The sequence below is a fragment of the Oncorhynchus masou genome, chromosome 27 (genome assembly GCF_036934945.1).
Source record: "Oncorhynchus masou masou isolate Uvic2021 chromosome 27, UVic_Omas_1.1, whole genome shotgun sequence".
Classification (NCBI taxonomy): Eukaryota; Metazoa; Chordata; class Actinopteri; order Salmoniformes; family Salmonidae; genus Oncorhynchus; species Oncorhynchus masou.
The window spans coordinates 23,328,408-23,344,937 of record NC_088238.1 but is presented as its reverse complement, the minus strand read 5'-3'; the positions used below and the strand labels follow the sequence as shown (position 1 = coordinate 23,344,937).

The window sequence follows — 16,530 nt, the reverse complement described above, 5'->3', positions numbered from 1 at the left end:
CAGGCTCGTGGTCAAGGCAGGTAGAATGGTCGAGCAGGCGGGTCCAGAAGCAGACAAGGGTCAAAACCGGGAGGACTAGAAAAAGGAGAATACAAAAAGCAGGAGAATGGGAAAAACACTGGTTGACTTGGAAAGATACAAGACGAACTGGCACAGAGAGACAGGAAACACAAGAATAATGTCACGATTTCCGCCGAAGTCGTCCCTCTCCTGGTTCGGGCGGCGTTAGGCGGTCAACGTCACCAGCCTTTTAGCCATCGCCGATCAACCTTTCACTTTCCATTGGTTTTGTCTTGTCTTCCCTCACAACTGGTTTCAATTCCATCAATTACATGTTGTGTATTTAACCCTCTGTTCCCCCATTTCCTTGTCCGGAATTCTTTCTTATAGTGCTTGTGTACGTTATGCTGGTGGATACCGGGTTTTGTTTGACCCATTGATTTGATTGTTCTGTTTAATGTGGTTTGTTATGTTTATTAAACAACACCGTTGTAAATCAGTTTTCGCTCTCCTGCGCCTGACTTCTCTGCTGCCAGTACGCGCCCGTTACAATGAATACACTGGGGAAAACCATCGACACCTGGAGGGGGTGGAGACAATAATGAGGACAGGTGAAACTGATCAGGGTGTGACAGAAACTAAATATCACATTAATCAGATAATATACCTGGCCATTACTACAGACCAGAATTCGTTGTTACTAAGTTTTGCCTTTGTAGGGCAGAATAGGGACTGATAGTACTGAAGTACTAGTATAATATAATAGGGACTCATAGTACTGATGTACTAATATAATACAATAGGGACTGAGAGTACTGAAGTACAAGCATAATACAATAGGGACTCATAGTACTGATGTACTAGTATAATACAATAGGGACTGAGAGTACTGAAGTACAAGCATAATACAATAGGGACTCATAGTACTGATGTACTAGTATAATACAATAGGGACTGATAGTACTGAAGTACTAGTATAATACAATAGGGACTCATAGTACTGATGTACTAGTATAATACAATAGGGACTGACAGTACTGAAGTACTATTATAATACAATTGGGACTGATATTACTGAAGTACTAGTGTAATACAATAGGCACTGATAGTGCTGAAGTACTTGTATAATACAATAGAGACTGATAATCATGAAGTACTAGTTTAATACTATTGGTACTGATAGTTCTGAATTATGACAACAGTCATCTTGAATCACTGATTTACAGTAGTAGTTATTTAAAAGAAAATAATCTGTATAATCTGAATCATAGTTAGCAGTTGAAAGTGGGTCCTTACCAGGAATAATATTTACATAGGACACTTTGCATTGGCAGCACATGCTTCAGTGGTCTGGGGGTGTTCATAGACCTGTGAGTTTACCACATCATGACTGAGAGCTGTCCTACATAACAACAGAACTTCAACAATGACTTTTATTATGAGCTTTGTGTGGATATTGATGTCTTTAATTCAAGGTATGATTTACATTTTGCTGGTCTAAAATCTGTTTATTATTTAAATGTTTCATCTTATTTTTGTCTCAAATTGAGAAAATTAGACTTCAGAGATTTAGACAACATGACCAAATGTTCTCTGAGATCTTAAATGTATCTGTTTCAGAATCCAGAGGACAGTACACTGTCTCAGACTCCTGTAGTGAAAGCTGTTCTCCCAGGACAGACAGTCTATCTGACCTGTAAAAACAGCAGTAATGTGTATAATGCAGGGACCTCTTCTCACCTTCTTGCCTGGTACCAACAGAAACCTTGAGGAGCTCCTAAACTCCTTATTTACTCTGCTACAACACTTCAGTCTGGGACCCCATCTAGATTCAGTGGTAGTGGAACTCATAGTGATACAGAGCCATACAAAACCTCCCTCAGTCAGACTGCACAGTGACTGTACTGATACAGCTGGGACCTACTGCAGGTGCTGAGGGGGAAGAGACAGTGACATGGAAGATTGACTGAACTAAAATACACGGAGATAAATATTTCAGTGATGGTGACTATAATGTCAACTTATCCACCTTCATGTTAAATCATTCCTGAACTGACAACACCCATAGGTCTAGACTGCATAAAAAGTCCTTCCCTTTAGTTATGTCAAACAAACCTTTAATTAACATTTCATACAATAAGTTGAATGGACTCCATCTATGTGAAAGCATGTCTCACATTATTTCCGAATAAATATCCCAGTCTCTGCAAGGATTCAACCATATTGATTGAGATGAAATAACATCATCATAATCCATCAAAACAACCTGAGGTTCTGTCATAGAAGAGACAGTGACATGGACCACTGGTGTAGTGAAGTCAACTTTGAATATGTTTAGAAAGCATCATTCAGATCACATGTTCCCCATCATCATCATCATCATTATTGTGCACCTACAATAGTTATTTGAAGTATTGAAATTCCCACAATACCAGTCCAATATGCATAATAAGATGTTCAGAAGTAAAGAAAAAGGTGATGTTACATCAGCATCAGCCCCCCTAGATACAATCCCCTTATACACCTCACAACTAGATATTGATGTGATCATCTAGCATTATATTAACTATTTTGAATAGCAGTTTACTGACGGTTAGATCTATGGATAAGACCCAATGCTGGGTTCAGGCATTAGACATATCTACATTACGTATAATGTCAATTTTATCAGGCATCCTCCCTGAATCCACCATAGAGGTTCAAACTAGTCCACTCCCTCACATCGGGTCCAGTTCAGGGTACCTACTTGTCCCGAAGCCAGGCTGTGTGCTTAGGGTCTTTGTCCTGTTGTAAGGTGAACCTTTGCCCCAGTCTGAGGTCTTGAGCGCTCTGGAGCAGGTTTTCATCAAGGATCTCTCTGTACCTTGCTCTGTTCATCTTTCCCTTTATCCTGACTAGTCTCCCAGTCCCTGCTGCTGAAAAACATGCCCACAGCATGATGCTGCCACCACCATGCTTCACCGTAGGGATGGTGCCAGGTTTCCTCGAGACGTGAGGTTTGGCAATCAGGCCATAGAGTTCCATCTTGGCTTCATCAGACCAGAGAATCTTGTTTCTCATGGTCTGAAAGTCCTTTAGGTGCATTTTAGCAAACTCCAAGCGGGCTGTCGTGCCTTTTACTGAGGAGTGGCTTCCGTCTGGCCACTCAGAGATAGTTGTTCTTCTGTAAGGCTCTCCCATTTCCACAGAGGAACTCTAGAGCTCTGTCAGAGTGACCATCAGGTTCTTGGTCACCTCCCAGACAAAGGCCCTCTCTCCCGATTTCTCAGTTTGACCGGGCAGCCATCTCAAGGAAGAGTCTTGGTTGTTCCAAACTTCTTCCATTTCAGAATGATGGAGGCCACTGTGTTCTTGTGGAAATGTTTTAGTACCCTTCCCCAGATATGTGCCCTCGACACAATCCTGTCTTGGAGCTCTACTGAGAATTACTTCAACCTCATCTGGTCAGTCTATGTCATGGAAAGAGCAGACGTTCCTTATGTTTTGTACACTCTGTTTATACCAGTAATGATGATAATATGTCAACTCATGCACCGTCACATTAAAGCATTCCTGAAGCAATAACAACCACAAGTCAAATCAAATCAAATTGTATTAGTCACGTGCTCTGAATACAACAGGTGTAGAACTCACAGTGAAATGCTTACTTACGAGCACCTAACCGACAGTGCAGTCGAAAAAAATACGGATATGAATAAGAGATAAAAGTAACAAGTAATTAAAGAGAAGCAGTAAAAAATAACAATGAGTACAGGGGGGTGCAGGTACAGAGTCAATGTGCAGGGGCACCGGTTAGTTGAGGTAGTAGGTGCATGTAGGTAGAGTTAATTAAAGTGACTATGCATAGATGACAACAGAGAGTGGCAGTGGTGTGGAGAGGGGAGGGGAGGCAATGTGAATAGTCTGGGTAGCCATTTGACTAGATGTTCAGGAGTCTTATGGCTTGGGGGTAGAAGCTGTTTAGAAGCCTCTTGGACCTGGACTTTGTGCTCCGGGCCATTCGCACTACCCTCTGTAGTGCCTTGCGGTCGGAGACTGAGTAGTTGTCATACCAGGCAGTGATGCAACCAGTGAGGATGCTCTCGATGGTGCAGCTGTAGAACCTTTTGAGGATCTGAGGACCCATGGAAATCTTTTCAGTCTCCTGAGGGGGAATAGGTTTTGTCGTGCCCGCTTCACGACTGTCATGGTGTGCTTGAACCACGTTAGTTTGTTGGTGATGTGGACACCAAGGAACTTGAACCTGCTCTGCTACAGCCCCATCGATGAGAATGGGGGCGTGCTCGGTCCTCTTTTCTTTCCTGTAGTCCACAATAATCTCCTTTGTCTTGATCCCGTTGAGGGAGAGGTTGTTGTCCTGGCACCACATTGCCAGGTCTCTGACCTCCTCCATATAGACTGTCTCGTTGTTGTCTGTGTTCTGGCCTACCACTGTTGTGTCATCGGCAAACTCAAGGATGATGTTGGGGTTGTGTCTGGCCGTGCAGTCATGAGTGAACAGGGAGTACAGGAGGGGGCTGAGCACGAACCCCTGAGGGGCCCCTGTGTTGAGGATCAGCGTGGCGGATGTGTTGTTACCTACCCTTACCACCTGGGGTCGGCCCGTCAGGAAGTCCAGGATCCAGATGCAGAGGGAGGTGTTTAGTCCCAGGGTCCTTAATTTATTGATGAGCTTTGAGGTCACTATGTTGTTGAGCGCTGAGCTGTAGTCAATGAATGGCATTCTCATATAGGTGTTCCTTCTGTTCAGGTGGGAAATGGCAGTGTGGAGTGCAATAGTGATTGCATCACCTGTGGATCTGTTGGGGCGGTATGCAAATTGGAGTGTGTCTAGGGTTTCTGGGATGATGGTGTTGATGTGAGCCATGACCAGCCTTTCAAAGCACTTCATGGCTACAGACGTGAGTGCTACGGGTTGGTAGTGTTCTTGGACTATAGTGATCTACTTAAAACATGTTGGTATTACAGACTCGGACAGGAGAGGTTGAAAATGTCAGTGAGGACACTTTCTAGGTGGTCAACGCATGCTCACAGTGCACGTCCTGGTAATCCATCTGGCCCTGCGGCCTTGTGAATGTTGACTTGTCTAAAGGTCTTACTCACATCGGCTGCGGAGAGTGTGGTCCCACAGTCTTCTGGTACAACTGGTGCTCTCATGCACGTTTCAGTGTTATTTGCCTCGAAGCGAGCATAGAAGTAGTTTAGCTCGTCAGGTAGGTAAGGGTTTGCAAGCCCTGCCACATATGCCGTGCATCAGAGCCGGTGTAGTAAGACTCGATCTTAGCCCTGTATTGATGCTTTGCCTGTTTGATGGTTCGTCGGAGGGCATAGCGGGATTTCTTATGAGCGCCCGGGTTAGAGTCCCGCTCCTTGAAAGCGGCAGCTATAGCCTTTAGCTCAGTGCGGATGCTGCCTGTAATCTATGGATTCTGGTTGGGGTATGTACGTACAGTCACCGCGGGGACAACGTCAAAAAAATGTTTAAAAAAAATTGATGCACTTATTGATGAAGCCAATGACAGATGTGATGTACTCCTCAATGCCATTGGAGGAATCCCGGGAACATATCCGGTCTGTGCTAGCAAAGCAGCATCTGCTTCATCTGACCACTTTTTATTTGTCTAGTCACTGGTGCTTCCTGCTTTAATTTTTGCTTGTAAGCAGGAATCAGGAGGAAATAATTATGGTCAGATTTGCCAAATGGAGGGCGAGGGAGAGGTTTGTATGTCACGGCTGGCTGAAGGACTGGACCAAGGTGCAGCATGGTAAGCGTGCATTTTCTCTTTATTAAAAAATGACGCCAACAAAACGAAGAACAACAACAAACCGTGAAGCTTTGGGCTATGTGCCCTGAACAAAGACAAAGTTAACTTCCCACAAAACAGGTGGGGGAAAAGGGTATATAAGTATGGTTCTCAATCAGAGACAACGATAGACAGCTGCCTCTGATTGAGAACCACAGGTCTGCTTCCTGACTCTGCCACACTCCCGTGTGCCTCCTCCCAAAATGTTTTGGGTCTGCCTCTCGGGCTTCCTTGCCAGCCGTGTTCCCACATACCGCTGGTTCCTTTCTCCGGCTGCTTCTGCTCTCCTAGCTGCTTCCACCTGTTCCCATGGAAGGCGATCCCTTCCCGCCAGGATCTCCTCCCATGTGTAGACTCCCTTGCAGTCCAGAACGTCCTCCCATGTCCAGGAGTCCACCTTACCATGCTGCTTGGTCCGTTGGTGGTGGGAAGTTCTGTCACGGCTGGCTGAAGGACTGGACCAAGGTGCAGCATGGTAAGCGAACATTTTCTCTTTATTAAAAATGATGCCGACAAAACGAAGAACAAAAACCAAACCGCGAAGCTTTGGGCTATGTGCCCTGAACAAAGACAAAGTTAACTTCCTACAAAACAGGTGGGGGAAAAGGGTATCTAAGTATGGTTCTCAATCAGAGACAACGATAGACAGCTGCCCCTGATTGAGAACCACACCAGGCCAAACACATATAAATAGAAAATCATAGAACATAGAAAATAGACTGCCCACCCAAATCACACCCTGACCAAACCAAAATAGAGACTTAAAATGCTCTCTACGGCCAGGGCGTGACATTGTATGCATCTCTGTGTGTGGAGTATAGGTGGTCCAGAGTTCTTTTCCCTCTGGTTGCACATTTAACATGTTGATGGAAATTTGGTAAAACTGATTTAAGTTTCCCTGCATTAAAGTTCTCGATTCTCGAGTGTTTTCTTGTTTGCTTATGGCAGAATACAGCTCATTCAATGCTACAAAAAAGCTACAAAGAATATAGATGAGAACTCTCTCGGTAGGTAATATGGTCTGCAGCTTATCATGAGAAACTCTAACTCAGGTGAGTAATGGCTCGAGACTTCCTAAGAAATCGTGCACCAGATGTTGTTTACAAAAATACATAGACCGCCGCCCCTTGTCTTACCAGCCGCTGTTATATCCTGCCGGTACATCGCATAACCAGCCAGCTGTATGCTGATATTGTCGTCGTTCAGCCACGACTCCATGAAGCATAAGATGTTACAGTTTTGAATGTCCCGTTGGTAGTTTAATCTTCCCAATAACTCGTCCAATTTATTATCCAAAGATTGCATGTTGGCGAGCAGAATTGAGGGGAGTGTGATTCATTTGATCGCTGCCTGTTCCTCAGAAGGCAGCCCGCCCTATGGCCTCTCTTTCTCTGACCTCTCTTTCTCCGCCTCCTGTTCACGCAGATAGCTGTGGTCGTGGGCCTGTTCCCGAGGGAGACATATATCCTCTGCCTTGGGCTTGTCAGAGTCGTGAAAGAAGAAAAAGGATTCTGCTAGTCCCTGGGGGACCATGAAAGTCTGGTTGCATAGAGAGAACCCATTGCATTGCCAGCACATGCTTCAGTGCTCTGGGAGGTTTTATAGCCCTGTGAGTTTAACACTTTCCCTCTGCTTTCAGGAAAAAGATGTTGAGCTCAGACAATACACAGACGTCCGTAACCAATTATGAATTAGAATTTGATGTCAGTAACTGTCAATGTCTGTCTTTAGTAAATACCCATTTTATATGTAATCTATTACATGGTGGTTTATTCAATGTAAGAATGTCCCCTCCTTGAATCCACCATAGAGGTTGCAGTAAAACTAGTCCACCCACTCACATCTGGTCCAGTTCAGGCAGTGAAACTGAAACTAGACTGGTAGCAGTGGGAGTGAAACAGATTTACATAGACAGGGCTCAGTGGTTCTGCTTGTCCCAGAATAGAGCAGCACTGTCACCAGATGTTCACTCTGTTCCCAGGGTGTTGGAGGTAGAGAAGACTATCTCTCTACTCTATATCTTGAAGTAGTGTTTTTAGCTTCAAAGCACAGACCATAACATATTATATTGTGATGATATGAATTACTGGTCAATGATGATGTTACGCGAGGATAAGGTTTAGGCCTGACAGTTTTCAAATACACCATTAACCAGCCTAGTTGATTACATTTATTTTCCACAATATTACAAATATATATATATTATCAAGTTCATTAATAGAAACAACACAAATATGCATTCCAAAAAGAAAACTTTATTTTAATCCATTATTACATAATCGAAGAATCAAAGCGAACATAATAGTGAATAAAAGCAGATCACATCAAATCTAAAACGAACAAAATCTCATTCTACAGAATGGATTGACACATAAACTCAAGCCAAGCTCCCTGTTATTCTACACGAGAGTGATCACTAAATCAGAGAACAACTGATCTTAGAACAAAGCAAGTCAAAGCCGAGGAACCAGCGTCCTCTCTCCACAGGGGTGTGTGACTGAGGAGTCCTACCCAGAACAGTCAGCCCTCTTCAGGGTCTTGGTGACTGTAGGCTGGGAATTCTGCTGGGCTTCACAGGTCACCTCTCCTGCCTTGGTCCACTCCTGGACAGTGAGAGTCAGGGTGCTGCTCCAGCTGTACAGACCATCCTTCTCCTGGACCCTGGGACTGGTCTCCTGGTTCTGGCTGGTCCCGTCCACTTTCCAGCTCAAGGTCCAGTCTGAGGGGAAGCCCTTGTTGGCCAGACACATCAGTGTGGCTGTTGTTGTACTGGACAGCTCCTCACTAGAGGGGGGCAGGACGGTGAGGGTGGGGGAACTGTTACCTGAAAGAAACACAACGCATCATCTATATCAAAACACAGTACTTTGGAAATGACTTAATATGGAAGTTAGATTGCTAAATGACGTGACGAAAACACAAACAGTCAAAAGATATAAAGTAGATTACAAGTATAAAGTATACAAGTATGACGTGTTTAACTTTAGCATTACTTTGTCATGCAGATATTTTTTTAGGAACGTATCTGATCACAATACTCATATTTGTAGTATTTTGCAGAATCAAAGAGGTTGGATATGAACATAACAGAGACCTTTTATGTTCACATTACCAATGTGACTATCATGAACACAATGTACTGATGACTACAAAAACAAATATTATAGTTATCGAAACAGAATAAAAGTTATATAGTCTGCAATCATACAAATAAAATAATAAATGCCTACAATTTAACATTTTGATTAAATCAGCTGTTGAAAGAAGACTCAGTCAAAATCAATATATAACAATATTTTTGGAAAGTAAAATATCTCAAATCAAAATGTTTTAATAGAGAATAAAGAGTTTAAGAAAAAAAATGGAATCAGACAAACATCAAGAAACTTACTTCCAACATCAAGTCTGGTACCGCTACCAAAAGTGTGCCACAGTGATACAACCCTATTACTGCTCATACAGAAACCTAACACTCATTGGGAAAGCTGAATACTTACACATTTCAGACTGTGTTGTAATTCATGAACTCATATGAATACTGGTCAAATATAATGTTATATTCTTAATTTGAAATAGTTTTTTGATTAAATGAAAAACACTACAGTATTATTATGAAATATAAAGGTGTAAAACAAACAAAAAAATTGCTAAACTTAAAGTCATACAGTTGACAGAGAAATTACAGTGATATCAAAAAGTTTTTTAAAAAGTGGTTAATTGTGTTGTTTACTTACTTCCAACATCTAGTCTGGTGCCGCTACCAAAAGTCCACCACAGTGATACAATCCCTATTACTGCTGATACAAAAACCTCTCTGTGCTGTGATGCTTCAGCTGTAACAGTGAAAATCCCTCATACAGAATCACACTAAACACAAATACCATTTAACATCTTTCGAGGTAAAATAAACACTTCATATGGGCTGTTTATACAATTCATAAAAAATATAAATTGTATCTCAAATCTAGATATTTGTCATTAGACTTTCTTCTGTGTATCAGATTTCCTCTTAGGAACAGAACAGTCAGTGTTCAACATTAAATCCAGCATTTTTGTTCCTCCATTTTGTCCAGGAGAAAAAGTAACAGCAGTAATATTGATTCATGTTGTGTATATTCCCTGTTTATCTCAGATATATCTCCGGTTGTAAAGTCACAGAGAACAGACACCACTACCAGACGAATCTGATCAGCTTTAGTTTTGAGAAGGGTTCACAAACTGATTTGAGGAACTTAAGTAAGAGTCCAAGCATGAGTGAACTGACAGTTAGGGCTGTATTCAATCTGTATCGCTGAAGCCTTTACATTTGAATCGGGTTTTAGCTGTGAACTTCAGCGATATGGATGGAATAGAAAAGTTGTCATATACAATATATTAGAGTAAAACGCATGATGTTTGTTGTTATAAAAGCTAACATGTGCAGGATAAAATACAGTTTTAATGATAGTAGTCTACTTGGAAACTGAAATAGATTTAAAACATGAATATGCATATGCCCGCTAGAGTGTATAAACATTTGGGTTTAACACGTCATGACTGAGAGCTGTCCGTCATGACAACAGAACCCACAACAACCTATGATTTTATCATCATTTTCGGGCTCTGTTCAATTTGTATCGCTGAAGCATTACAGATTGCACAATAGAATGTGAAGATCATTTTCAATTGATTCAACATATTACATTTATTTCACTTAGCAGAGGCTCCTATCCAGAGGGACTTACAGGAGGAATTAGAGTGAAGTGCCTAGGTGACATATTTTTGACCAAGTCAAGTCAGGGACTTGAACCAGCAACCTATTAACCACTAGGCTACCTGCAGCCCCACATGCAGCTTTTACGGTGAAAGCAGTCTCCGCTAATGCAAGAACAGTGCTTTTAAATGACAATCACGCTGTAATGCTGAACTCCCGCGATACAGATTGAGTAGATTCCTTCATCTTGATGCTTGCCGTTTGATTTCAAGGTAAAGTTGCTGTTGAATTCTAAAGCATATGATATTTCAGAAAACTGAACTTAAATGGAATCTGATCTTGACAATGTGTTATTCTTTTCTCAGTATCCAGAGGGCAGATCACTGTGACTCAGACTCCTGCAGGGAAAGCTGTTTTTCAGGTCGCATAGTGTAGTTATTCTCCACTTCTGTAAAACCAGCCGTAATCCAATTAAGGCCCTGTGCAGTCAAAATTCAGTTTTTTCCTGTGTTTTATATCATATTGAACAACAGCTGATTAAACTAACATTGTAAAAGTGTGAAAAAAATGGATCAGTGTTATTTCCTGATTGTTCCTGGTTGAAAATGTGATGTACTGTACATACAGTACTTCTAATTAGCAGGTTTGCATTGGAGGGAGTTTCGGCTTTCCATGGGGACGTTACCATGTGGCAAATGGGTTAATAGACCAGTAACAAAGAGAGTTTCAAATCTCTCTGCCAATAGCAGATAGTTTTCAGTTTTCACCTCCCCACTCAGACCCCTCTCAGACAGTCTTAGCTGCAGGTGCTGAGGGGGAGGACTTGACCAGTGATAGTGTTGAGGACTAGACCAGTGATAGTGTTCTGGACTAGACCAGTGATAGTGTTCTGGACTAGACCAGTGATAGTGTTGAGGACTAGACCAGTGATAGTGTTCTGGACTAGACCAGTGATAGTGTTAGGGACTGTACCAGTGATAGCGTTGAGGACTAGACCAGTGATAATGTTGAGGACTAGACACAGTGATCGGGTTTAGGACTAGACATAGTGATAGTGTTGAGGACTAGACCAGTGATACTGTTAGGGACTAGACCAGTGACAGCGTTGAGGACTACACCAGCGATAATGTTGAGGACTAGACACAGGGATAGTGTTCAGGACTAGACACAGTGATAGTGTTGAGGACTAGACACAGTGATAGTGTTGAGGACTAGACCAGTGATAGTGTTCAGGACTAGACCAGTAATAGTGTTGAGGACTACACCAGTGATAGTGTTGAGGACTAGACCAGTGATAGTGTTGAGGACTAGACCAGTAATAGTGTTGAGGACTAGACCAGTGATAGTGTTAAGGACTAGACCAGTGATAGTGTTGAGGACTACACCAGTAATAGTGTTGAGGACTAGACAAGTGATAGTTTTAAGGACTAGACCAGTGATAGTGTTGAGGACTAGACCAGTAATAGTGTTGAGGACTAGACCAGTGATAATGTTAAGGACTAGACCAGTGATAGTGTTGAGGACTAGACACAGTGTTATAGTGTTCAGTACTAGACCAGTGATGGTGTTGAGGACTAGACACAGTGTTGTAGTGTTCAGTACTAGACCAGTGATGGTGTTGAGGACTAGAACAGTGATGGTGTTGAGGACTAGACACAGTGTTATAGTGTTCAGTACTAGACCAGTGATGGTGTTGAGGACTAGAACAGTGATGGTGTTGAGGACTAGAACAGTGATGGTGTTGAGGACTACACCAGTGATGGTGTTGAGGACTAGACCAGTGATAGTGTTGAGGACTACACCAGTGATAGTGTTGAGGACTACACCAGTAATAGTGTTGAGGACTACACCAGTGATAGTGTTGAGGACTACACCAGTGATGGTGTTGAGGACTAGACCAGTGATAGTGTTGAGGACTACACCAGTGATAGTGTTGAGGACTACACCAGTAATAGTGTTGAGGACTACACCAGTGATAGTGTTGAGGACTACACCAGTGATGGTGTTGAGGACTACACCAGTGATAGTGTTGAGGACTACACCAGTGATGGTGTTGAGGACTAGACCAGTGATAGTGTTGAGGACTACACCAGTGATAGTGTTGAGGACTACACCAGTAATAGTGTTGAGGACTACACCAGTGATAGTGTTGAGGACTACACCAGTGATGGTGTTGAGGACTAGACCAGTGATAGTGTTGAGGACTACACCAGTGATAGTGTTGAGGACTAGACCAGTGATAGTGTTGAGGACTACACCAGTGATAGTGTTGAGGACTACACCAGTAATAGTACTATTACATCAGCATCAGCCCCATTACATCAAATCCCTATATACACCTCACAACCAGACCTCACAACCAAATATTGATGTGATCATCTAGCATTATATGAACTATTTTGATGAGCAGGTTACTGACTGTTAGATCTGTGAATGAGACATGATGCTGGGTTCAGGCATTAGACATATCTACATTCATATCAATTTGATCTGTTACTAATCCTCCATCGAGGTTAAAACCAGTCCATTACCTCACATCTCACTCAGTCCAAGGTATTTCAGGCAATGAAACTGCTCAACTGCAATGGCATGGACTGGGCTGAGTGGTTCTGCTTGTCCCAGAATAGAGCAGCACAGTCACCAGACGGTCACTCTGTCCTCAAGGGGTTGGAGGTAGAGAATACTCAATGACTATGTTGATGCTGTGATACTTGTATTATTATGTGCATCAAATGTTCAATAACATTATATTACTGTCTTTATAAATCTATAAATCAAGCAGGTCGAAAACATTCCAAAAATACGAATAGACCTCTTCTGTTCATCTGTTAACATTGTAGTATCTAGACCTCTCCTGTTAATCTGTTAACATTGTAGTATCTAGACCTCTAGTGTTAACATTGTAGTATGTAGACCTCTCCTGTTAATCTGTTAACATTGTAGTATCTAGACCTCTCCTGTTAATCTGTTAACATTGTAGTATCTAGACCTCTCCTGTTAATCTGTTAACATTGTAGTATCTAGACCTCTCCTGTTAATCTGTTAACATTGTAGTATCTAGACATCTCCTGTTAATCTGTTAACATTGTAGTATCTAGACATCTCCTGTTAATCTGTTAGCATTGTAGTATCTAGACCTCTCCTGTTAATCTGTTACCATTGTAGTATCTAGACATCTCCTGTTAATCTGTTAACATTGTAGTATCTAGACATCTCCTGTTAATCTGTTAGCATTGTAGTATCTAGACCTCTCCTGTTAATCTGTTAACATTGTAGTATCTAGACATCTCCTGTTAATCTGTTAACATTGTAGTATCTAGACATCTCCTGTTAATCTGTTAGCATTGTAGTATCTAGACCTCTCCTGTTAATCTGTTACCATTGTAGTATCTAGACCTCTCCTGTTAATCTGTTAACATTGTAGTATGTAGACCTCTCCTGTTAATCTGTTAACATTGTAGTATCTAAACCTCTCCTGTTAATCTGTTAGCATTGTAGTATCTAGACCTCTCCTGTTAATCTGTTAACATTGTAGTATCTAGACCTCTCCTGTTAATCTGTTAACATTGTAGTATCTAGACCTCTCCTGTTAATCTGTTAGCATTGTAGTATCTAGACCTCTCCTGTTAATCTGTTAACATTGTAGTATCTAGACCTCTCCTGTTAACCTGTTAGCATTGTAGTATCTAGACCTCTCCTGTTAATCTGTTAACATTGTAGTATCTAGACCTCTCCTGTTAATCTGTTAACATTGTAGTATCTAGACATCTCTGGTTAATCTGTTAACAGTGTAGTATCTAGACCTCTCCTGTTAATCTGTTAGCATTGTAGTATCTAGACCTCTCTGGTTAATCTGTTAACATTGTAGTATCTAGACCTCTCCTGTTAATCTGTTAACATTGTAGTATCTAGACCTCTCCTGTTAATCTGTTAACATTGTAGTATGTAGACCTCTCCTGTTAATCTGTTAACATTGTAGTATGTAGACCTCTCCTGTTAATCTGTTAACATTGTAGTATCTAGACCTCTCCTGTTAATCTGTTAACATTGTAGTATCTAGACCTCTCCTGTTAATCTGTTAACATTGTAGTATCTAGACCTCTCTGGTTAATCTGTTAACATTGTAGTATCTAGACCTCTCCTGTTAATCTGTTAACATTGTAGTATCTAGACCTCTCTGGTTAATATGTTAACATTGTAGTATCTAGACCTCTCCTGTTAATCTGTTAACATTGTAGTATCTAGACCTCTCTGGTTAATCTGTTAACATTGTAGTATGTAGACCTCTCTGGTTAATCTGTTAACATTGTAGTATCTAGACCTCTCCTGTTAATCTGTTAACATTGTAGTATCTAGACCTCTCCTGTTAACCTGTTAACATTGTAGTATCTAGACCTCTCCTGTTAATCTGTTAACATTGTAGTATCTAGACCTCTCCTGTTAATCTGTTAACATTGTAGTATCTAGACCTCTCTGGTTAATCTGTTAACATTGTAGTATGTAGACCTCTCTGGTTAATCTGTTAGCATTGTAGTATCTAGACCTCTCCTGTTAATCTGTTAACATTGTAGTATCTACACCTCTCCTGTTAATCTGTTAACATTGTAGTATCTAGAACTCTCCTGTTAATCTGTTAACATTGTAGTATCTAGACCTCTCCTGTTAATCTGTTAACATTGTAGTATCTAGACCTCTCCTGTTAATCTGTTAACATTGTAGTATCTAGACCTCTCCTGTTAATCTGTTAACATTGTAGTATCTAGACCTCTCCTGTTAATCTGTTAACATTGTAGTATCTAGACCTCTCCTGTTAATCTGTTAACATTGTAGTATCTAGACCTCTCCTGTTAATCTGTTAACATTGTAGTATCTAGACCTCTCCTGTTAATCTGTTAACATTGTAGTATCTAGACCTCTCCTGTTAATCTGTTAACATTGTAGTATCTAGACCTCTCTGGTTAATCTGTTAACATTGTAGTATGTAGACCTCTCTGGTTAATCTGTTAACATTGTAGTATCTAGACCTCTCCTGTTAATCTGTTAACATTGTAGTATCTAGACCTCTCCTGTTAATCTGTAAACATTGTAGTATCTAGACCTCTCTGGTTAATCTGTTGACATTGTAGTATCTAGACCTCTCCTGTTAATCTGTTAACATTGTAGTATCTAGACCTCTCCTGTTAATCTGTTAACATTGTAGTATCTAGACCTCTGCTGTTAATCTGTTAGCATTGTAGTATCTAGACCTCTCCTGTTAATCTGTTAACATTGTAGTATCTAGACCTCTCCTGTTAACCTGTTAACGTTGTAGTATCTAGACCTCTCCTGTTAATCTGTTAACATTGTAGTATCTAGACCTCTCTGGTTAATCTGTTAACATTGTAGTATCTAGACCTCTCCTGTTAATCTGTTAACATTGTAGTATCTAGACCTCTCTGGTTAAACGGTTAACATTGTAGTATCTAGACCTCTCCTGTTAACCTGTTAACGTTGTAGTATCTAGACCTCTCCTGTTAATCTGTTAACATTGTAGTATCTAGTCCTCTCCTGTTAACCTGTTAACATTGTAGTATCTAGACCTCTCCTGTTAATCTGTTAGCATTGTAGTATCTAGACCTCTCCTGTTAATCTGTTAACATTGTAGTATCTAGACCTCTCCTGTTAACCTGTTAACGTTGTAGTATCTAGACCTCTCCTGTTAATCTGTTAACATTGTAGTATCTAGACCTCTCTGGTTAATCTGTTAACATTGTAGTATCTAGACCTCTCCTGTTAATCTGTTAACATTGTAGTATGTAGACCTCTCTGGTTAATCTGTTAACATTGTAGTATCTAGACCTCTCCTGTTAATCTGTTAACATTGTAGTATCTAGACCTCTCCTGTTAATCTGTTAACATTGTAGTATCTAGACATCTCTGGTTAATCTGTTAACAGTGTAGTATCTAGACCTCTCCTGTTAATCTGTTAGCATTGTAGTATCTAGACCTCTCTGGTTAATCTGTTAACATTGTAGTATCTAGACCTCTCCTGTT

General features: G+C 41.1%; 1 gene segment (V, D, J or C); it reads right to left on the bottom strand.

Moving 5' to 3' along the window:
* Positions 1-8,039: 8,039 nt before the first annotated feature.
* On the bottom strand, positions 8,040-9,989 carry LOC135515294 (Ig kappa-b4 chain C region-like). The segment is given in 2 exon segments: positions 8,040-8,628; positions 9,539-9,989. A coding segment is annotated over 1 exon segment (243 nt).
* Positions 9,990-16,530: the final 6,541 nt, after the last annotated feature.